Genomic DNA, 25084 nt, shown 5'->3' with positions numbered 1-25084 from the left:
CCCAGACCCCAGATTTCTGCAGTTTTTAATTTCTCCAAGTCTTTTGGGTTTCTAATACCATGACGGGAATGGACCCCATTCCTAAGTCACAGTACGATTAAAGTTCATGAAATTAGTATTGTTTCACTCTTTGATGTCAGCCAAAAGTGCTCTTTGCAGCACCTGCAATGTGTCCAGTAAGGACTCCTGCAATTCGTACAGCGGTACATGAATTGGTAACATATCAAAATAGGATTGTAAATTCTTTTTTATAAGATCAGTTGCTCCTACTACTATTGGAACTGTCTGGGTATCTTTCTTCCACATGGCTCTTGTTTCTGCACAGTGTGTGTCTTTTCATGTCTTGAAAGGTGAGTCTTCTGTATAAAACTCCTATCACATGTGAGACAGGTATATGGCTTCTCTCCAGTGTGTATTTTTTCATGCCTTGAAAGGCTACGTTTATCTGTAAAACTCTTGTCACATACAGTACATTTATACAGCTTCTCTCTAGTGTGTCTATTTTCATGGGCTAAAAGATGACTCTTTAGTGTAAAACTCTTGCCACATGTGATACAGTTATGTGGTTTTTCTCCCGTGTGTATTCTCTCGTGTACTGAAAGGGCATTCCTGTCTCTAAAACTCTTGCTACATGTGGTACACTTATATGGTTTGTCTCCACTGTGGATTTTTTCATGTTTTGAAAGGGTATTCTTCACTCTAAAACTCTTATCACATACGGCACAGCTATACATATTTTCTCCAGTGTGTATTTTCTCATGCTCTGAAAGGTGACTCTTTCGTGTGAAACACTTGCCACATGTGCTACATGCATATGGCTTCTCTCCCGTGTGTAGAATCTTGTGTGTTGAAAGGTGAGATGCCTGTGTAAAACTCTTACCACATGTCATACATGTATACGGCTTCTCTCCGCTGTGTATTTTCTCATGATGGGAAAGACTACTTTTGTCTGTAAAACTCTTGTTACATGTGACACATTTATATGGCTTGTCTCCGCTGTGGATTCTTTGATGTTTTGAAAGGGCGCTCTTCAATCTAAAACTTTTGTCACATGCTGCGCACTGATACAATTTTTCATCTGTGTGTATTTTCTCATGTGCTAATAAATAACTCTTCTGTGTAAACCTTTTGCCACATATAATACATGTATATGGCTTTTCCTCAGTATGCACTCTCTCATGTGATGAAAGCCTACATTTCTGTGTAAAAATCTTACCACAAGTAGCACATTCATATTGCATCTCTCTAGTGTGTGTTTTTTTGTGTAGTAGGAGTCCACTCTGTGTAAAACCCTTGCCACATGTAGCACACTTATGAGTCTTCTCTCCAGTCTGTATTTTTTTCTGTACAGAGTGTGCTATCTTCTTTTTAAAGCTCTTTTCACATGTAAAATGTACATTCAGCTTTTCTCCACTGTGATTTGTCTGAAGTAGTTTAACAGTAGATTCACATCCAAAACTACGGTCATGTATACCACATTTAAATGGCATCGCTTGGGTATACATTTGTATTTTATTTGTAAATTCCTTGTCATATTTGTAATTTGGATTATTCTGAAAGGATGATTGTCCACTCTGAATCTCTCTGTGATTCATACACCTGTTGACTAAATATACAATATATTAGAACAAGTAGCAGATAAACAATATTGTATTTTCTTGACACAAATGTTGCTGTATGTGCCTTGGACTTATAATGCTCGATAAATGCATTTTTTTCTATTTTACAAAAGATCAGCTAGAAAGCTAAAAAGCACTTCAAAGTAATAAAGATTATCATAAAAATAACTAGCAAATCATCAGAGTAGGTTATAACATTTGGCACACAGGAACTGGTCTCTTGTTATATTTTCCCTATGCCTTTATTTCTAAAATCCCCTGTTAGTCTTATCAATATATGTCTTTCATTCCTCTGCATCATATTCAATTTCTGCTTGCATTTTATTTTGCCTCTCTCTAGTACCTCACTAAGATTCTGAGACCATCTTCCTTGGTGTCCACTCAGCTTCATAACATGCTTCTGCTAATGATGGGAATCTGACTTAAAAATCTTCAATGTTCAGTACATCATGGATACTGTGATAATAACGCAAAACACTATTAGCCTTCATTTCAAAAGGATTATCACTAGCCGTCAGGTTTGTATAGAGTGAAGGGCACTATTCTGCATTTGCTTTAGAATTTTGCCACCCTCCATACTTGTGTTTATGGTTTGGGTTTGTCACTATGCTTAAATTGCTCTGTATCTCTGTGCTTCTTTGCCTTTTAACCAGTGGGCTGAGATGAAAATTATCCATGTGGATTAGTGTTGTACTACACTTAAAATAAAAGTACTAAGTACATATACCTAATCTCCACAATGATTCAATCAAAATCTCACTTGTGATAAAAATAAACTAGTAGATTTCAAACTAAAGGGTCTTGACAAAACCTAGATATGTAGATATGCATAGAAAAGACATTGCCATTATCTGATTACAGAGGTTTCATAATATAAATACAAAAGGTTTACACTTTTTGACTAGGTTACTACACTAGACCACTGGCATCTTTTCAGGGGAGTCTAGGGGAAATTTCACCATGGGACTAGGGAGCGTCATCTACCATTTTTGAATGTGCATGCCTGTTCTCATTTCTAACACTCTGGCAGTTGGGAGGAACAGTGCGGTGGGGAAGTAGGGCAAGTAAGAGGATTTTTGTAAGGTATTGCAAAACTGTTGGTTTGGTGGCTGAAAACGAACCAGAAAGGAAGCTATAAACAACACGCTTCATGCTGAAGTGGATCTTACAAGTGGCAAATGTTTTGCTGAACTAAGTATTAAATGACAAGAAGAGAATGAACTTGAAATCATGGTGGTATCTCTAGGTGACTTGGAGGATGATTGGTCAGTAACAATGTTTAATTAAGAGGGTCCGAGGAAGGATTCATCAGCTTTCTGGCCCAAAATGACAGAACAAAATATTTGGTAAAACAGATGGAAAGACCATGCAATCTGATTATGGGATCTCTGAAGAAAATCATACACAAAGGTTCTAAAAAAGAATAAGGAGGAAGAAGTACAATTAAATCCAAAAGAAAAGACTCAGTAAGAATTTGATTTAAAAATGATGCAGTAATGCACGGGTATTATGTGTGGGATAATTTAATTGAACCAGTGGTTTTTAAAACGTCAGGTATAGAATTATTCATTTGGGTTGTGAGACTTTTTGTGATGTGACTTTTGAGAATGACTTTTGTAAAAATTTGTAGCACTGAGTGAACAAAAGAAAAATATGTTTTCCATGGAACAATTATAATTTTTCAGCACAAAAAGAATGCTTTAATTTTTTTTTTCAAAATTTAAAATGATGATGTTGAATATGCTGATATTATTTGCTAAATAAAATTTGTGAAAGGTCAATACTTTTGTTAAACTGAAAGATGAAAGGGGCCTGTGGAATGGTAGATGGAAATGGGGGGGTTACTCTAACAATAACAAATGAAAGTGCACAGTTATTTATCACGTGTATTTTTGTTGAGGCGTTTAGGGCCACAGCTATGTATGCTGGCAAACCCGTGTCTTTTTTTTTTGAGATGATACATCTCATTTGATTCAGGCATGTACTTCAACTTGTTGTAATATTTGTGTTGATAGGGGCACATGGCAAAGAATTGTAAACCTGTTTTTACAAAATGTAAGGAAGGGGAAATGTTTGGATTGACTGAAGAAACATGATGAAAATATAGAGTGAAAATGAAGAGAGTTTTGTTTGTTCAAGTGAATAACAGGAAGCTAACAAGGGTGATTAAATGTTGTTAGAGGATGTGTTGTAACGGAGGGTGGCATGCAGACAGGTTTCAAGAAGTAGAAAATGAATCAAAATATGTTTGATGTATTGAGCAATGAAAATGATATTTCAGATAAGGACACAAGTTCTAACAGAAATAAGTTTTCAATAAGAGAAAGAGAATTCAGAAGATGAAGTTTAAGAACAGTTCACCCACAGTTGAAAAATAAATGAAAAGGAATAATTTATGCAGTTTCTTTAAATGTTAACAGCACTGTAAAAGAGGTTAAGAAGAATCACGTTAGAATGGTTTAGTAAACTGGATGTGGAGATTATTGTATTATGCCATATACACTATCTACCTGTAAGAGGATGTAGTCAGACAGAAAAAATGGGAGGGGGGTGTTGAATGTGATTGGACTTTCAGGAATTAGAGATGTGAAGGTGTGGTTATATTGTGTAAGAATACTGTAAAATTTGTGAATGTGTGTATTGCTAGAACAGGATGATTGGCAATTAAACATTAGATGAAAAAATTAAGTTTATAGAATATTAGGAGACTATGCATACATGGGAATTATGGAATGCAGTCTTCTTTTTTCAAAAAAGAATATAAAGCTTTTAATATGCAAATCATAGTTATGCATGACTTAAGTATGGGGTTAAGGAGAGACAAAAATTAGAGGTTCGGATGTTAAAATAAATGACAGAGGTTTTGGCTAGTGGAAAACTAAGATTATTAGATTAAAAAGCACTGGACATATGAGAGGTTACAGAAAACAAAAGAAATGGAAGAGGGGTTATTTCTGTGAGGTTTTCTGATAACTTAGTTATTTGGTTAGAAATTTCTAAAATTAAAGATGCAATTACAGAAGGCAAAAGTATAAAACATTTTGTGAGAAGGGAAATTAATTCCATTTTTTTTCAGAAGGAACATGCTACAAAAGATTTTTCTGATACTTGGACTTGTTGTTAGCTACATTTTAAAAAGTAGAAAGATTTATCACTGGAAATATTGGAATCACAATTGTATAACAGACAGGAAAAATCTCATACTCCATTACAGGAGCAAATGATTGTTAACCTGGAAGAAAATCATTCAACTTATTTTGGTAAACAGCAGTAACTGTATATGGAAAATCAAAGACGAATAAAACTGTTATTTAAACGAAGATACCTTTAATATGGGAAAAGTAGTAGTGTCCCAATATTTGGGAAATGCTAAAAAGATGCAAGTCTTATGAGTAGTATTACAATATGAAAACAGAAATATAAAGACAGTAGAGGCTGAAATTATGATCATGTTGAAAGAGCATGTTATGAAAATGCAAAGTAAATGAAAATGAATGAGGAATATAAAATGTCAGGTTAAGAAATTTCTGGAAAATTCAGTATTACCCTAGCAGGAGGTGGCAACAATACACGAGTTAGATAGGGTACTTAAAATGGTAATGTCGAGTCAGCTTCGGGTATAAATGGTATAGATTATTATGTAAATAAAAAACTAGATGAGCAACAAAAGGTTCATTTTTGCATTTGTTGAATGAATGGTTACATAGGCATTTTTTGAACAGGGATATATGTGAGGGTATGATCCAATTTATGTGGAAAAAGGAGACAAAAAATAAAAGAAACTAGTGTCCTTGCAGATAATAAAGAGAAGGTTTGAGACTATTTTAAGAGATGTTATCCAACCAGAGACTTTAGGAGTTAAGGGTAAGAAATAGAGGGATTTATTGTTTCTGACGAAGGAGACTGCTTATATCATAAAAAGGGGCAGCTGTAATGATGGTAGTAGGAGATGTGATCAAGCCATTTCACAGGACTGAACAATACTATATATGGGACATTTTACAAATGTATGGATTAAGAGAAAAGTGTTTGAGATAAAGCAGAGGAAGTTAAAGTGTTTGACACTGGTTGGATAAGCGAGAGTGTAAGAGTAGACAGATGTGAGGCTAGGATATCCATTCAGCAGTATTTTTTGTGCTACTTATGAATACTTTCACAAGTGGAAATAATAATAGACTGAAATATGCAGCTTATGGTATGTTGGGTAGGGTTAATATACCTATATTAATGTATGCAGATGGCGTTATTATACTGAAGGCTAGAGAATGGATGAAAAAAAGTTTAGTTCATTTAAAGGATATGTTAAACGTCATTGGTTTAGAGTTAAATGAAAAGTGAGGGATTAGGGGACAACATAGAAATTTAGTGTGTAAAATTTTACATGAGAATGATTTCCTTGTTAGGTTTGAAAGTTCAAAGAGTGAGTGAGCAATGTGCACAAGTAACTGATGATTTCAAGGCTGCATTGAACGTTTAAGGGGGTTGGTTTTGTCAAAAATAATGTTTATTAAATTCAGTAATGTGGGTGATTTTTTTTTTTTTTTTTTTTGGCAGAAGGAAAGGGAAACCATTTTAAAAATAATGTTTGGTATTTGTGGGGGTGAAGAGTAACTCTTATTAATAGAGGAATAATTAATTTGCAAGAAGACAAAAGGGACGGTTTCGTTCTTGCATTTACATTGGGTTTTGAGGGCAGAATGTGAGACGATAGAAAACACAGATAATGAGAATGAATTAGGAGTTCGTACGTAAATTGGTTAAAGGCGAAAAGAAATACATTGATAACGGAAATAGGAAAGCAAGGAGCTGTTATAGTAAGAGGACCAAGTGGAAAACAGATATCAAAGAGATTAAAAAGGGAGGGCAGTGTGAGAAAATAATGTGGGAATTTATTATAATCCGTGGGGAAACCTAGGTGGTGACGTGGTTAAATCAACTAACAGAGGCAAAGAAAGATGTAAGGATGCTATGGGTAGTCAGGACTTTTTTATGAAGACTATCTATAAATAAACTTCTGCTTAAAAGAATGTTGTATAAGGTTCAGACTGGATGGCTATGTTTATTTTGTAAACAAGCAGAGATGTCAGGTCATACACTATTAAAGTGTGAGAGGGTGCAGGAAACAGACGGCAGTATGTAAAGCATATTTTTTACAGGGCATGGGTAATGTTAAAATTAAGGATATGAATATGATTTTGTAAGGGGACTATGGAGAAAAGCATGAGGGGAATATGCTGAAAGAGTAGACAATTTGTTTTACAGTGTAGATTATTTGGTTAGCTATAACATATGAAATTATGTTTAATAAGGCATGGATATTGTCGAATATATATTGAGAAAAATCCAGTCGAGGATGTGGAAAAAAGCATGGAATGTTTAAATATGTACATAATACAACGGTTAAATATATGCTATATATGAAAAGGTGTTATTTTTGTTTATATAAAAAGGAGGAAGAGAAAATATGGGTAAAATATATACATGTAAATAATATTTAAATTTTTTATGAATTTCTGAATTTGTTGATGTGTTAAAACAAGAAGTGATTTGGTAACAAAGTATCCCTACTCCTTTCAGTAACTGCCATGGGAGATATTAAATTCACTTGAGCTGCAAGACAGATTGGGACCTCGATTTAACACTTCATCCAAAGGATGTCACATTCAGAAGTACATATACCTCCCCATGCTGTAAAATTAATCAAAGTACCTATTATGAGAACAGACCTCTCAGCCTTCTGATATTCTAGCATCAAAGGAAATTGTGCCATCTGGTGAGCTACATGGAATGTTTGCTTATATACATCAGTTATTAAATTAATACAATAAGATAAAGAAGGAGAAAGTTCCTTCCAATTTCTTGCTGTCCAAAGAATACACCAAAACAGAAGCACTTGATGACTCCCTGCAGTATTAAATAGAATCATAGGTTCATAGCCGCAAATGTAGTCACTGGGCACATGGTCCACGAGACCATGGGGAAGCACAGCCTAACTCCCCAACTGCCTCACAGCCATGTCTGAGTAAATGACTTGCCCACTGTCACAGTGTGGGCAATTTAAGGCCGAGGGAACAAAATCCTGGACTACCACAAGGAGCTCATTAATTGTTTACAGGCTAAATTAGTCTTCAAATCCAATTTACAGCATTTATCATACCTTTCTAAACATTTTAGCTAAATGGTATAAAGTATTAAAAGCCTAATGGATAAGTCTCTACTTATATTTGAGCTGAAAAAAGTAGTAGTATTCTTGGCAGGAGGACTCAAAATTAATAACATTTCCATGACAGTGAATTCAGGAAAAGATGTTTCAGCCATGCAGTACTAGTACAAATCCAAATTACGTACATTATTTATTTTTCTTCTTCCCAAGTCATATTTTTATCTGTATCTTCTTGTTTTACTCTTTAAATGTAGTGCATACAGTGGAACAGATTCAGCAGAGGCTAGCAAATTCAGCACAGCATTTTAAAAAACAATGCCTAAAAATAAACCCCAGAGTTTATTTGAAAGGTTTTATGCTAAAATATGTCATAGGAAATTACCAGGCTATTGGCCCTGAGGCCCTTATAAGCCTACCCAAGAGTTTAGCCCATGCATAGACAAATCAGCACCCAGTGCCCCTGTCCAGCAGGGACATGGGTGGAATCCCAGGGATGTATTTTCTATTTCCCATCCAGTTATCCAGGTTGTGCTTAAAAAGGGATAAAGAGGTACGCTGCTTGACGTGGAGAGGGAGTTTATTCCATAGATGGGGGAGTCTCTGGGACACAAGTCTGTCCTGCTAACAAGTCCTATTGATGTCACAGACCAGGCTGAGGCCGTATGTGTGGGTTACTCGAGTGGAGCTTGACTTGCAGATATGCAGCTGTCCCATCAAGGAGGGGTACGAGATTGCCTTGTATGCCAGACGGAGGTTACCTCTAAAGAGTCTGTATGAAACAGAGTAGAGGGGCAGGGCTTTTAGCCTATCTGTATATGGTAGATTTTTGAGGCCCTGGATTCTCCTAGTGAGGAACATCTGTGGTCTCTCCAGCTGCTGCATGTGCTTTGCGAGGTACATACTGAATGGAGTGTTGTACTCAATAATGGGCCTTATAAAAGAAAAATATATGGATGTTATGACCTCCTTGTCCCTGGATAAGATACCCTTACTTATGAAGTGGACCATGTAGAAAGCTTTCTGCACAACTGAAGCAACATAGTGGTCAAAAGTCAGGTTGCTATCAATCTGGGTGCCCAAATCCCTCATGACTGACTGCGTGCTTAGGACGTTGTTATTAATGTGATAATTTGTGGGGATATCACTCTCCCCAAAGGGGATGATGCATTTTTTTGTATTCAGCTTGAGGCCATGTTTCTGCCACCAGTCATTTGTTTGGGTGAGACCCTCTTGCAGGATGTCCAAGTCACTAGGGGAATTGATGACAGCTGACAGCTTGCAGTCATCTGCAAACTTGGTCAGCCATAGCCCACTAGTTTTGGCCTGCACCTTAGAAAAATATATCCCAAATAACAGAGGCCCCAAGACTGAACCCTGGGGTACACCACTTGATACGGGTCTACTGCTTGAGTTGGCTTCTCCTATTTTGACTAGGTGAGCCAGTTAGCTACCCATCTGGTAACATATGGATTCATGCCTAGTTGAGAGAGTTTATCTATTATGCCCAAATAGGGAACAGTGTCAAAAGCTTTGGCCAGGTCAAGGTATGTGGTGTGCACGGTCTTCCTCTCATCCATGGCTTTGGTAACTGTCTCAAAAAAAGTCAACCAAATTTAACAGACATGACCTCTCCTTGATGAAGCCAAACTGTGTGAGATCAAGTGTTTGGAGGTTGCCAATGTCCTTGTTAATGAGGTCTATGATAATCCGTTTCATGGCCTTTCAGATCATGCTAGTTAGGCTGATGGGTCTATAATTTCCCGGATCGGTAGATGCTCCACCTTTGTGTAAAGGGATCACAGTGGCTGTCCTCCACTCAGCTGGGACAGAGCCAGTACTCAGGATTTGGTTGAATAGGGTGCCTAATGGTGCTGCAAGTTCCTGCCTGAGTTCATATAGGATGCATCCTTGGATGTTATCGGGTCCCATGGATGCTGTATTTTTTGCCTTTGAGAGAGTAGTGATGACCTGATCCCTAGAGATAAGGGGAAGGGGGAAGGTACTGGGAATGTCCTGATTTACTGATGGGGGTACAGAGGGGTGAAATTTTCACTGACTCTGTCAGCCAGCAAGTTTGCTATATCTACTGCGTTTGTATATGTGGTGTCCTTGACCACCAGTTCTGAACAGATCTGGGTGCTACCTTTGAGATTACGGGCATATGTGAAGAAGGCCTTATGACTGTCTCTATTAAATGTGGCCAATTTGTATTTGAAGTTTGCTTTGTCGGATTTCACTAGTGCTCTTATTTGCTTGTTTAGGCTAAGGAGAGATCGCTTCCAATTGGGCTCCTGCTCCTTCTTGGCTCTGGACAGCAATTTTTTTCTTTTGTTATAGAGTTTATTTATTGCAGATGTCCACCAGACAGGTTTACTCTTCCTTATGGAGGATGATTTACCCCTGTCAGGTATTCCTGATTCCATGCACCTATATAAATGTTCGTATAGTAATTTGGTATAGTTTGGGATACTGGTACCAGTTCCTAGAGAGGGGGAGGGGGCTGTGAAGCTGCTTATACCATCCCTCAGGAGGCTGTAATCAGCTTTGGAATTTTTGTTTTACCCTAGCTAGAGGGGGGTCAGGGTAGATGATGAATTCAAAGGTGATCACTTTAAGGTCGGATCTTACAAGGGAGAATGATACTGCAGGGATGCTGCAGTGGTTACTCATGTTGGTTAATACCAAAGTCCAAGATATCACCTCGTGTGGGGGTATCAACTAGCTGTTGCAAAGTATTTGCATTAACAAAAATTTGAGGAATTTCTGGGCATTTGTGTTCTGGCATGAGTAGTTCTTCCAATCTAAGTTTGGGAAGATAAAGTCACCCAGAATCAGGGTATAGGGTTGAATCTTGATAGATTCGAAGAGTTACAGATAGGCAGTTTGGGCATCTTGGGTCAGATTTGGGGGCCGGTAGCTAGCTATGATTTGTATAGGGTTCTTGTCAATGGTTAACTGCAACTGGTGTGTCTCTTGTGCATTATACTTTTTGACCAGCCTGGAGGTGTGCATGTCTTTAATATATATTGAAACTCCACCTCCTTTGGCTTTACTGCCCACAGTTTTGGGTCTGAAAGTATGATAGGATGAGTAACCAGGTATGGCTGGGGTGTTCTCCGCAGCTTTGAAAAAGGTATCTGTGACTGCGCAGATGTTAGCATTTTCCAAGGTTAAGAATACCTGCAATGAGTGCAGTTTCAAGTTTAGCTAGCATTTAGCAGCATGACCTTTAATATGGGTTTTGTTGAAATTTTTGTTGGTAGTTTTAACCTCATCACCTTTTCTAAATAAGGAACTATGGGGAAAGCAAGTGTCTTTGTCAGAAGCCTGAAGCCCAAGTGAGACAGATAAACAGATGCAGGCCATCTCTGGCAAAGCATCAAGGTCTGTCGATCATATCTTCCTAGGCTGTCAGATACTGGATCCCCCTGTAATGACACCAGAAACTGAGCCAATTGTTAAAGTCATTCATTTTCTGTTTGTATTGAGGCATCATTCTGGGTGACAGTAGAATGCTGCTTAAGGCTAGGGACATACCTGCCTGGGACACATATTCAGTGAGTTCAATCATGTCTCTCTTCATATAGTCTAGGGAGGTATGTCTTAAGTCATTCACACCAACATGGACTATGACAGAGTCATAACAGTACCTGTTGTTGAGAGACTTGAGCGCATGCGTGACATGGTGGATTCTGGCCCCTGACTCTCAACTAAACGTGACTTTCTCCTTATCCAGCCTGGTGAGTATCTGATACCAAATAAATGAAATGGGGAACCTTTGTGTGTGTGTGTGTGTGTGTGTGTGTGTGTGTGTGTGTGTGTGTGTGTGTGTGTGTGTGTGTGTGTGTGTGTATGTATATGTATATGTGTATGCGCATGCATCTACCTCTCTCATTTTATGTGTGTGTGTGCGTGTATTATATCTATATCTACACACACACATACATATATATATATATATATATATATATATATATATATATAGATATATTTGGAAGAAAAGCCCAGCCAAACTAGTGTGCAAGACCTTAAACCTCCTGTAGTGGCGGCCAATGGGATATATGTAAATGACCCCTTAAGGACAGAATATGCCTTTTTGCCTTTTACTTTTTAAGTCAGTATGGATGCATTCAGACCAGTAAAGCCAACCCCACTAGCTGTAGGCATGAATGCTACTGTTGGCATTTTGTGACCTCATCACTACAGCATAAGTGGATTGTTTAGCTATAATTTAGAAACTCAGAGCTTAAAATCAAGCCTGATGTCCATAAACATCAAGGTCCATGCAAAATATCTAACTAGCATCAGAGTCAAAGGGTAAAAAAAGTGAAAAGCAAAAATTCAAGGTGTGATTTCAACAACCACCACCTTAACAGCTACAAACAAATGCAATCTCAGGGTCATGCTGCTCAATGCTAGAAGTCTAAATCTCAAAATGCACTCACTCGAAGCACTCCACATTCCTAAGCACCCGGGAGAATATTAGGGTCCAACCTAACACACTCATACTGGACGACTTCAATTACCCCTCCATTAACTGGGAAAACTACTCATGTACCAATATACTTGCCTAACGTTTCCTGGAATTCATTAATTCCAGTGCCCTGGACCAGGTCATTCTAACCCCCACTAGAGGTAGCAATATCTTTGACCTGATCATTACTAACATGGGTGACCATTGCTCTACATCAATAGTCAACTCCTCCCTGGTTAGATCCAACCACAAACAGAGCATCTCACTGGCCCTCTTCAAGAGAAATCTTGATGAATGGATGGGAAATAGAAAAATTCACCCTGGGGATCACTCCAGTGGTTCTACTCGACAGAGGCACTGGGAACTAAGGTCAGGTGGCATGACGCCAGGGTAATCCTATGGGCTAGGCTTGTAAAGGCTCCAGGGCCATTAGCCTAGTACACACCTATGATGATAGGTGATACTGCCAGCCATGCCAGGAGAAGTAAGGCAGTAGATGTATGACTTATGCCAGCACAGATAGCTGGAATTTTGTAAATAATTATATGTCACTTGTATATCAAACTGATTTGTACAGATGCTTGTGATGAAAATATATTTGTGAGGCTTACTTCTGTTAAATATATATCAACAGTGCACCCTGCTGGAATGAAAAGAAATGTACATGTATTATTGCAACTGAATTAAATGTATATGTTTTAAACTGGGAAAGCTTACTTTAAGAAAAATAAAGGAACTGTAAATGAGCTATATAAACTATTAAAACAGCACTTCACAGTGCTGAATAGGACCGGAGATGGTGGGTCTGGAAGAAGCTTTTGTTCATTAGCTCAGTAAAAAGAGGGGAAGCCCCAGGCACTGCCATAAACATTTGAGATGTGTATTGCAGCTGTATGCTAAATTCAAAGGGGGTTACTGTAAAGAACCTAGAGTCATGTGACCAGATGAGTTCATTCCGCAAGCCATCTTGGATCTTATATTTTACAGGGAATAATCTCTGAGTAGGGAGTATTGTGCTTTGGGGAACTGACTAGAAAGACTGCTCACATATTTCTTTGTGCCTTGCCCTATCAAGTAAGTTATTAGGCAATAGTAATTCTCCTAGATTTTGTAAGGAATATAGTGAAGCTTAGTTTAGATATTGTTTTTCTTTATTTGTCTGAGTCTGTCCATCAATGTTCTTTTTAGTATTTCCTGTGATCCTTACTCTGGGTTTTACTGTGAATATATATGTAGTATTTCCTTGGTCTTTTGTTATTTATTATTAAATATAATTAAACTTTTACTGTGGCTGGTCCTTGTAAAAAGCATTTAACCTTTGGGAGTGCTTATATTTATTTGGTGACAACTGTGTGGGCCACTCCAGAAGGCCTAGCCAACTTGGTTAACTACTACCATTTGTATTATTATTAATATTACAGTGTCCAGTTCGATTCTCAGCTAGTGCGTCTTCTGTGTGGAGACATGCATGAATGGGCATACCTTCGTTGAAGGTTGTGCATCAGGCCTGGCAAGCCGGTGCGTAAAAATCAACTGCCAATCATTAGCGGACCGGAGTTCCGCTGTGGCGACTCCTAACCGGGAAAAGCCGAAAGACACAAACAAACAAACACAGTATAACTAGACATCCCTTGTTAAGAGCCTTAGAGTAGCTGATTGTGGAGTGTCTGGTGGCAGTGATAACTAACTTATACTCTGGGCAGAAGGGGGCAAAGCAGATAAATCTGTGGCAGCCTTTCCCAGGTGTGTGTGTGTGTGTGTGTGTGTGTGTGTGTGTGTGTGTGTGTGTGTGTGTGTGCGCGCGCACGTGTGTGAAAAATCAAATATGTGTGTGTGTATGTGTGTGTGAGCTACTTGACGTAGGGACACGAAGCATTGGGTTTACAGAGAGGGTGCTGGATGACTTGGCTTGGACATGCGGCTGAGGACCTAACCCTGCAGCTGTACCAGTGAGGAGTCTTACTGATTACCTGGAGAGAGACAGATATAGAGAAATCAAGACCCAGGGCTGAATGTGTTCCCAGTGTACTCTTAAGGAAAATTGTGCTTGGTGCAGAGAGGTCTGCATCTGAAAATACTAAGTGTATCTATTTCTATTCCAAGTGCACATCCCTCTCCAGTGTCAGTGGTGAGGATTCAGGCCCCTTGATTACTGGTCCAGTGTGGGGACATCACATATTGGGTGACAGTGGTGGGATCATCACATGCTCACATACTGGAGAACAGTGGTGTGGATATTAGTTGAACTCCTGTAGCCCATAAGCAAGTGTCACTAAACAAGGTGTTTGTACTCTCAAGCAGCCACAACATAGACATTCAGTGTTTCATATCACAATAGTTTTATTTACTTTTTGCTGGCTTAGTTAGTCAGGGAGAGCAGGCAAAGATGTAAAGGATGATGGCAAGCTGACAAGGAACCAGTTGGCTGAGATGTGTCAATCCAAAGGACTGGTGCATGCCAACCTGACTAAAGGGGAAATTATTACAGCCTTAATGACAGCTGCAACACAGACAAGCAACCAGGAAAACAGTGAGTCGGGCAATGGGGATGTACAACTCTCAGAAACAGGACAGTTCAACTTTTCCTCAGAGGAGTTAAAAATCCATCTGGAGTTAGAGAGACTTGAACTGGACCCAAACGTTTGGAACTAAAATTAAAGGGACTGCAGTACTTGGAGGCCGAAGAAAAGTAAAAGTAGAAGCAGGATCAACATAAGATGGAGACGCTTACCCTTCACCAGGGTCAAAGACGTAATGGGGAAGGGAATGACCAAACTCAGAAGCAAGATAGGTCAGTAAATTTCTGCTAAAAGTACAGAGGGTAATAATTTTGATAGCTGTATTCATATATTTGAAAGGGTATGTAAACAGTACAATGTTGACCAAGGTCTCTAGGTACGGTTCCTGAACCCGTTAGTCCATAGTAAAGCTGTAACTGCTGTTTCTAAACTGTTAGATACTAACTGATTAAATTATGCTACAGTTAAGAAAAGTTAAGAAATGTTTATTGGAATGTTGAATGAATGTTGGAATACTGACAGCAGTATATATATTTCATATATACATTTTTTTACCAGCAGCAGTCACTGGGTAAATTGTAAGAGGATGAGTGAAAATGTTTTTTCGGTGTACACTATAATATATTATATGAGAGTTAGTATATATGTACTTTATTTAGTCTTGCTATTTATTGTTGATAAAATCATATGGAATTTATTGTATTTATTTATTTATTGGATATTGTATACATTCTCTCCAAACTAATATTTCATCATGTGCATTTGCGTATTGTGTTTCATTTTGTTTGCAAAGTTTGCCTTGTTCCTCAGATGGATTTATATTGTAAGCACCAATATTTAATGCTTGTAACGAACTAATGTTTCTGATGATGCATGAAGAAATATTCATTGAGGTGCTACAAAAGGTTATTAGTTCGTATCAGTTTCAGGAAGAGGTTATTTCAACTGAGATTTTTGTATATGCGCTTACATTTATAGCATTTTTATAAACATAAATTTATATCATCTAATGAAGTTGGATTTATATCATCTGATGAAGTTGAATTAATTTTGATGTTCTATTTATATACTTTTTATTACGTTTGTTTTGATTTCATCATTTTCATTTTATTTTATTTTTTGCTTTTTATCAGATCAAATTTTAGGAACTCTAATAAGAACAACAACATGATTAGTTTTTTGTATTATAGATAGAATACACTATCAGTATATTATTATATAGCAATTGTTTATATGACTGACCAACAAGTACTGTATAGCTATAACAGGGACAGCGACTGTTTTGTTTCATGGCCAGCATAAGAACACTATCTGCAATGCCTGGATATGAATTGATTGATCAAACATTTAGCTTAATTAAGTATTTAATTAATGATTTAATTGTTTAATTGTATAATTGGAGAATGCAATGACTTGATCAGCTGATACTGTTTTAATATAAAAACCCTGGATTTTCATATAAGTAATTGTATCTGAAGAAGCTTGCTAGCTGCAAGCGAAAGCGCTTATCCATTTATATTTATCCATTGGAATAAAGTTTTATTTTGAGAAGGTGTCTCGTGGTGTATCCTGACTAGTTGCTTCTGGTAATGTTTTAAATTAACATCTGAAGATTGCAGAAAAAAGTTTTGTGAGCACAGATGAAAGGCAGATGAAAGTGTACGTGATTATATTGCTGAACTAAGCAATTATTTTCATAGGTGGGTGAGTGGGTGTTAGGTCACCATTTTTCAAGGCCTGGCACACCTTTTGGTGCATGAACAAGCCCTCAGCACTTTGCCTGAGGCCATATGAATTTGGTTGTCAGACAGGGAATGCAACTCTGCAGATGAACTGGGGAACAAAAGGAGATCTCTACTCTACAAGCAGGGTACCACTGCACAGGAAAGGGATACCCAGTGTTACACATGGATATAAGGGAACCCATGGTGGGCATCCTAAACCACCCAAATAGAACCTGCCAGTAACAGGGGAAGCCACTAGTTCAAGTACATGGCCAGGATCAAGCATTAAATGTCTTCAGTGTAACCAGTGGGACCATGTAGTATATAGATGTCCATGGAAGCAAGGTGGGAAACAAAAAGTGTGGAGCCAGCAAGTGAGGAAAACAGAATACCAGTTGTCTGGAGACAACAGGGGTACCAAACTACCACCAGAGTTTGTATCCTATCTTGGTAGATGGAAAACAGGCCACTGCCAAGAAAGACACAGCCTCTGATATAACCATTATGAAGCTTGCAATAGTTAAAGAGAAGCAACACTTGCCTGGGCTGTCCATTCCAGTCAGAGCTTTAGGAGGGACCCCATTCCAAATGCCTTTAGCCAAGCTTCACCTGGACTGGGAGGATGGAAAAAGAAGCAAGCAAGTAGGTGTATTTGAGGATATCCCTGCAGATGTCTCAATAGCAAATGATTTTGATAATGCAGTACCTTGTGTCATGTACTGACATACAGGCATGTGGGGTTGGTAGCCTTGGACAGACCAGACAGACCACACCCCTGAAACTAGAACTGGTGATGTGGCTAATCCAGGGAGGGAGCTTCCTTGTAGCAGTGAGCCTGAAGATGATGGTGGTAGGTACTGATGTTCCCTTGGTGACTGCAAAGGCAGAAGTGAGTGGTGGCACCCATGCTGAAAGTGAGGCAGTGCTGTCAGAAGATACCAGACTTCCTGTGGAAGGGGAACTGGAAAAAGTCACAAAGATAGAGTTGAGACAGGATCAGCTCTCAGACCCTACATTACAAGTCTTGATGGAGGTAGATAGGAAAGCATCTAGGGGAGTCTGTATTCTGGAACAAAGGGTTACTGTATAGAGAGGATCCCTGAAGGAGGGCTAAACGTTGAGGTAATACAGCAGTTGGTAGTGCCCAGAGCTTACCATCTGGCACTTCTAGCCATAGCCCTAACATTCGTTTTGCAGGTCATTTAGGCATAACACATACCAAGAGACATTATGCAGAACTTTTTATTGGTCTAGGATTGCCAATGATGTAACAGGGTACTACAGGACCTGTGAGCAGTGCCAAAAAGTAGGGAAGGCAGGAGGCAAGGTCAAAGCTCTTTTGATGCCTTTCCCTGTGATTGAGGAGCTATTTCAGAGGGTACCTATGAATAATGTGTGGCCTATGAGTACCCCAAGTTCCACATGGAAGAAGTGTATCCTAGTGGTAGTAGATTATGCTACTAGATACCCTGAGGTGGTGGCTCTGTCCTCCATTAAAGCAGAGAAGGTGGCAAATGCTTTGCTAGAGATTTTCAGCAGGGTAGTTTTCCCAGAAGAGATACTGACTGACAGAGGTGCCAATTTCATGTCAGACCTGCTGGCTTGTCTGTGGGAGTGAAGTGGCATGAAGCACCTAAAGACAACCCCAACCATCCCCAGACTAATGGCCTTGTGGAGAGGTTAAACTCTACACTAAAGACCATACTACAGGCATTTGCAAACTAGTTTAAGAGAGATTGGGACAAATACTTGCCCCATCTGCTCTTTGCTTATAGTGACACACCCCAAGAATCCACAGGTTTTTCACCCTTTGAGTTGCTGAATGGGCATATGGTGAGGGACCCTCTAGATCTGACTCATGATGATTGGGAGGGTGAGTGTGAATCCCACCAGGAGTCTGTTTATGCCCTAAACCTCACATAAAGGCTTATGGAGCTCAAGGGCTTGGCCCAGGAGAACCTGGCAGAACGCCAACAGCAGAAAAAGGTGTGGTAAGACAGGAATGCTTGAGCCACAGAGTATGCTGTTGGACAGCAGGTAATGGTGCTCATTCCTTGCACAAATCCAAATGACTGCAGTGAAACCTCACAAGTTAAACTGTTTGGACAATACTTCCAGAGTGGTTATTTGGAGTCCACGTCTTGGATTTAGTTTATTTTATTTTATTGGATTACTTGGTGAGCTACTTATGAGGTTTCACTGCAGTCATTTGGATTTGTGTAAGTTTGTTTGTTCTCTTCTTTCTTGGTTTGGACTGATGGTGCTCATTCCTATTAGACACAATAAACTGCAGTCAGCTTAAGAGGGACCCTTTAAAGTGGTAAGGAAGGTCAGTAATGTTAACTACATGGTAGAGCTGCTAGCCAGGAGCCAGGGGCACAAATTGTACCATGTTAACATGATGAAGACTTTCCATGATTGAGTGGCCCTTGTGCCGAGTATCTGCAGTGGATAGCAGGAGGCGTCTGAGGGGAATCTGATGACTGAGCTCTTTGGTGAGGCTCAGACTGATACCTCAGTGGAAGGGTAGCAATGTCCCCGTGGCTATCCCCTACCCAGGTTTGAGAAATCTGAGCAGTGTTACAGGATTTTGGGAATGTGTTCACTGGGAAATCAGGGTACACCCACCTGGTGCAGCACCATGTGGATACAGGGCCCCAAAGACCTATCAAGCAGGCCCCTTACAGGGTGCCTGAATGCGTCAGACAGACAGAGAGGAAATACATGAGCTGTTTGAACTGGGAGTAATCCAGGGGTCAAGCAGTCTCTGGGCCCTCCTCAGAGGTGCTGGTATGAAAGGATGGCAGCACCAAGTTATGTGGACTATAGAAGACGAAATAGTCACACAGAGTCAGATGCCTACCCCATGCCTAGGGCAGATGAAGCCTAAGAAAAGCTAAGTATCTGACCATTATTGATCTGACCAAAAGCTACTGTCAGGTGCCCTTGACTCAAAACACTAGGGACAGGTAAGTCTTTGTGAATCCTTTCAGTTTGTATGAGTTCACAAAGATGCCCTTTGGGATGAAAAATGCCCAAGCGACTTTCCAAAGGCTGGTAGATCATATAGGTTCATAGGGAGGTACTAGGTTATCGGCCCTAAGGCCTATGCAAGCCTAGTCATAACAATTCCATGGATATTTCTTCGCATAATATTTACTTCTCTGGGCCCCTGTCTAGAAGGGTGACTGACATGATCCCCGGGATGAATTTCCTATCTCACATCCAATCATCAAGGTTCCTTTTGAAGCGGGTCAAAGAGGTGCTCTGCTTGACATGTATGGGCAGTCTATTCCAGAGTATGGGGAGTCTCTGGGTCAGGAACCTATCCCTCCAGCATGTTTTGTTCATTGTGATGATAAGGTTTAGATCCCTGGAGCGTGTGGCTCTGAGGGATTGGGATTTCTTTAAGTGGAGCATGTCCAACAGCTCAGGGTTTGACATGGCCTTGTATGTTAAGCAGAGATCACCTCTGAGTAGACGATATGCCACAGAGTATAGCTGGAGTTTTTTTTAGACGGTCAACATATGGCACCTGCTTTAGGCCTGTGATTCTTTTAGTGAGGTATTTCTGTGGCCTTTCCAGCTGTTGCAGATGTCTTGTGAGGTACATACCAAACGGGGCATTATACTCTATAATGGGTCTAATGAGGGATGAGTAGAGTGGGACAATGACCTCCTTTTTTCTGGATGAAAAGCCCTTAGTGATGAGGTGTGCCACATGGAAGAATTTCCTGACTGTTGTGGCGATGTGGTTATCGAAAGTGTCCACCTGTGTCCCTAAGTCTCTTATCACACTTTCGATGTTTAGTATCCTGCCACCTATGTGGTAATTCATGGGTACATGTTTTTTTCCAAAGGGGATAACTATACATTTCTTGGCATTAAGCTTGAACCCATGGCTCTGGCACCAGACATCTGTTTCTGTAAGGCCCTTTTGTAGAATAGTCACATCATTTGGGGATTCAATAATGGCTCCCAATTTGCAGTCATCTGCAAACTTTGTTAGCCAGAGTCCCTTAGTGTTGGCCTGTACTTCAGAGAAGTAGATGCAAAACAAGAGTGGTCCCAGGACTGAACAATGCGGTACTCCACTTGTCACTTGTCTGGAGCTGGATTTGGAGTTGGCTACTTTTACAGTGTGGGTTCTGTCAGTAAGACAGTTGGCAATCCATCGAGTGACGTAGGGATTTATGCCCAGCTTAGTAAGTTTATCTATGATTCCAGAGTGGGGGATGGCTGTGTGGACCGCCTTACCCTCGTCCACAGCTCTGGAGACTGATTTGAAGAAGTCAATCAGATTCAGGAGACAAGATCGGCTCTTCACAAACCCAAACTGGGTGGGGTCCAGTGTTTGAAGGTTGCCAATGTCTTTGTTTGTAAGTTCCATGATAATGCGTTCCATGCCCTTGCATATCTGGCTTGTCAGACTGATGGGATGGTAGTTCCCGGGATCCAAGGTGGATCCTCCCTTGTGGAGTGGGATAACTGTAGCTGTGCACCACTCAGTTGGCACGAAGCCTGAGGCTATGATTAAACATGACACTTAGGTGAGTGCCAGTTCATTTTGTAGTTCATGTAGTACACAGTCTGGGATGTCATCTGGTCCCATGGATGCTGTATTCTTAGCTTTGGAGAGTGTGGTTTCTACCTGTGTGGCCGCGATTATTGGAATTTGGCAATCTTTTGGTATTGAGATGGGCCCTTTAGGGGGTGAGGGGGGGTGAAGTTGGCACTAAATCGATCTGCCAGGATATTGGCAATATCCTTGGGATCTCTATATTTAATGCCATTCTGTTGTAGCTCAGAGCAGATCTGAGCATTGCCATTTAGATTCTTGACATAACTATAGAATGCCTTGTGGTTGTCTTTGGAATCTAGCTCGTAACTAGCTTTTGAGGATTTTATGAGGGATCTCAGCTTCTTACTGAGGCTGGTGAGGGAGTTTTTTGCATCCTGGGATTTTCCTCTTTTCTGCAACAGTTTCTTCCTTCTATTGCATAGTTTGTTTATAGCAGGGGACCACCAGATTGGCTTCCTTTTTTGGAGAAGAGCATCTTGGTTCTATTTGGGATGGCACAATTCATGCACGAGTGGATGTGCTCGTACAGTGCCTTAGTGTAGGATTCTGCAGTCGAACTTCCATATCCCGTCTGAGTGGGTGTTGTTAAGTTTGTCACTTCTGACTTCAGTAGCATGAAGTTGGCTTTGGAGAAGTTTTTAAGGAGGTTTCCTTACTGGGGGTGGGGGTGGGATGTAGATGTCAATGGTGACTTGCGTATGGTCAGACCTGACCAATGAGGGGGTGACCACTGGTGTGGAGCATCTATCTCCCATGTTGGTAATGACCAGGTCTAGGATATTGGAGCCCCTTGTGGGACAATGGATTAGTTGAGCCAGGGCATTGAAATTTATGAATTCCAAGAACCGTTGGGAAAAGGAGTTGGTACCCGAGTAGCTTTCCCAATTAATGGCAGGGTAGTTGAAATCACCCAGTATTAGGGTGTTTCGTTGTATCTTAATATTTTCCAGTATGTTTAGAAAGGTGTAGTGAGAATCTTGGGGCATGGTTGGGGATCTGTAGTAAGCTACAATTTGGATTGCAGTCTTACCTAGTGTTAGTTGCACCTGGAGAATTTCAGATGCATTGTGTTGGGCAACTAACCTGGAGGTGTGAATATCCTTGGTGAATATGGACAATCCTCCACCTTTAGTGTTTCAGTCTTGGTTTTGTGACCGAAAAGTGTGGTAAGAATTGTAGCCTGGTATTGTAGGCATATTCTCTGGACCCTTGAACCAGGTCTCAGTCACTGCACAGATATCGATGTTCTCTATTTTTAGGAGTGCCTCAAGAGAGTGCATTTTGAGGTTTAGACTTCTAGCATTGAGTAGCATTACCTTCAGATTTTGCATGTTTGTATCTGTTACGGTGGTGGTTTTATCCTTTGAACCTTGCCTAAAAAAGGCATTATAGGGGTGGCAAGAGCTTTAGCCAGTAACCTGAATCCCAGGGGTGACAAGTGCAGACCATCTCTGGCAAAGCATCGTGGTTTGTCGATCATGTCTTCCCAGGCAGACAAATACTGGATCCCCTTTGAATTACACCAGAAGCTTAGCCAATTGTTGAAGTCAATCATTTTGTCCTTATACTGTGGTATCATTCTGGGCAAAGGCAGGATGCTACTCAGGGCTAGGGTCATACCTGCCTGGGTCATATGATCCAAGTGCTCTTCCATGTCTCTTTTCATATAGTCCAGGGAGGTACATCTCAAGTCATTCACTCCAGCATGGACAATTAGAGTCGTATTTGTACTTGTTGTGGAGTGACTTGAGTACATGCGTTATGTGGCGGATCCTGGCACCCGACAAGCAGCCGACTGTAATTTTCTCCTTGTTCAGCCTGGTGAGTGGGACATCAGTGTGCCTGACTATAGAGTCACCTATGACTAAAGTGTTGGGTACATTGTCTTGGCTTAGGGGCTGTTGTTAGGTGGCACACTGGTGTTGTGAGCTATGTGTCACTTTGGTTGTGACTGGTGTTTGTTTGCGTTTCGGCTTTGGAGATCTTGGCAGGAGTAGGAGATTATTCCCTTGCTTACCTGGATGACACAGTCACCTATAGCAATTTCTGGCAAGAGCACCTTCAGCATGTCAGGGAGGTGCTAGGCACACTGCAAAGGGCAGGGTTGAACTTTAAGCCCAGTACTCATCAGGTTGGTATGGCAGAGGTCTCCAACCTGGACATAAAGTGAGGAGTGGTAAGATTAGGCCAGAATCAAAGTGGAATCTATTCATGCATGGCCTGCCCCTGCTACCAAAAAGCAGGTGAGAACATTCTTAGGGGCAACAGGGTACTATATAAAGTTTGTCCCCAATTATAGCACAATAGCTGCTCCCCTCACAGACATGACAAGCATAAACAGGCCAGATAAGTTGGTATGAACCCTAGCATGTGTGCAGGCATTCCAGAAGCTTAATGAAGCTTTGGGAGGACTCCCTGTGACAGCCAATCCAGATTACAGCAAATAACTTGTTGTGCAGGTGGATGCTTCAAACCATGGGATTGGGGCTGTACTTAGCCAGGTTTCCTCAGAGGGAGAAGAGCACCCAGTGTTATATCTCAGCCGCAGACTCCAGCCCAGGGAAGAGTGTCATGCAGCTTTAGAAAAGGAAAGTCTAGCCATAGTATGGACACTGCAGAAACTTCATCCTTACCTGTATAGAAGGAAATTCACTGTCATTACAGCCCACAGTTCCTTAACATGGCTACATACAGCCAGTCAGCAAAATGCCAAGTTATTAAGGTGGAGCTTAGGACTGCAGGCATATATGACATGACAGTACAAAACCACAGTGGGGTGTCAGCAATGCCAATGTAGATGGGCTCTCAGACACGGAATGGGATAACATTCCCAGATAGGCTTATTTATCTCAAGCCACAATGGTCACCTGAAAAAATAGCTTGAGTCTTAAAGGGGGGAAGAGTGTAGACCTGCACTAAATATGTGATGCCCCCACACTGGGACAGTAATCAAGGAGTCTAAATCCTCATCGACACTGGAGAAGGACATGCACTTGGAATAGAAACAGTTGCACTCAGTATTTCCAGATGCAGACCTCTCTGCATAAAGCACAATCTCCCATAAAAGTACACAGGGAACACACTCAGCCCAGGGTCTGGACTCGGTCTGGATTTCTCTATATCCATCTGCCTACATGTCTCCAATAAGACCTGCCAGTGGTACAGCTGTAGGGTTACGTCCTCAGCCGAGTGTCCAAGCCAAGTTCTCCAGCATGCTCTCTGTAAACTCAGTGCTTCATGTCCTTGCCTCAAATAGCTGATACACACATACACAGATTTGATTTTTCACACACGCACACACACCTGGGAAAGGCTGGCACAGATTTACCTGCTGTATGCTGTGTGGCCCCTTCTGCCCACAGTATAAAGTAGTTATCACTGCAACCAGACACTCCAGAAGCAGCTACTCAAGGCTCTAAAAATGAGTGTCCAATTATACCGTGTAATATTAATACTAATACAAATGGTAGTAGTTGATCAAGATGCTTGGAGTGGCCTACAAGTGTCACCAAATAAATATAAGGACTCTTAAAGGTTAAATACTTTCTACAAGGACCAGCCACAATAAAAGTTTAAATATATTTAATAACAAATAATAAAAGAACAAGAAAATAATAAAATATATATTCACAGTAAAACACAGAGTTCAGATCAAAGGAAATATTAAAAAGAACATTGATGGACAGGCTCAGACAAATAAAAAAACAATATCTAAACTAAGCTTCACTATATTCCTGACTGAATCTAGGAGAATTACTATTTCTAATAACTTATTTGATAAGGCAAGACACAATGAAATACGTGTGCAATCTTTCTAGTCAGGTTTCCCCAAAACCGAATATTCTCTACTCGGAGATTGCTCCCTGTAAAATATAATATCCAAGATGGCTTGCATAATGACCTCATCTGGTCATCTGACTGTAGGTTCTCACAGTAACCCACTTTGAAGCTGAGACAGGAATTTAGCATAGACAGCTACAATACACATCTTACATGTTTATGG

General features: G+C 40.3%; 1 protein-coding gene across 1 annotated transcript in view; it reads right to left on the bottom strand.

Annotated features, from left to right (window-relative positions):
- Positions 1-262: 262 nt before the first annotated feature.
- Positions 263-25084, bottom strand: part of LOC122788396 (zinc finger protein 850-like) — a 1059174-nt gene continuing 1034352 nt past the window's right edge. The window contains exon 11 of the mRNA XM_044055467.1: positions 263-1606. Coding sequence (XP_043911402.1) covers positions 273-1606 — 1334 coding nt within the window. The 3' untranslated portion in view covers positions 263-272. The remainder of the gene's footprint in view (positions 1607-25084) is intronic.

This window comes from Protopterus annectens, chromosome 13.part0 (genome assembly GCF_019279795.1).
Source record: "Protopterus annectens isolate FY-2018-M chromosome 13.part0, PAN1.0, whole genome shotgun sequence".
Classification (NCBI taxonomy): Eukaryota; Metazoa; Chordata; order Ceratodontiformes; family Protopteridae; genus Protopterus; species Protopterus annectens.
This window is presented reverse-complemented; position numbering and strand designations above follow the sequence as displayed.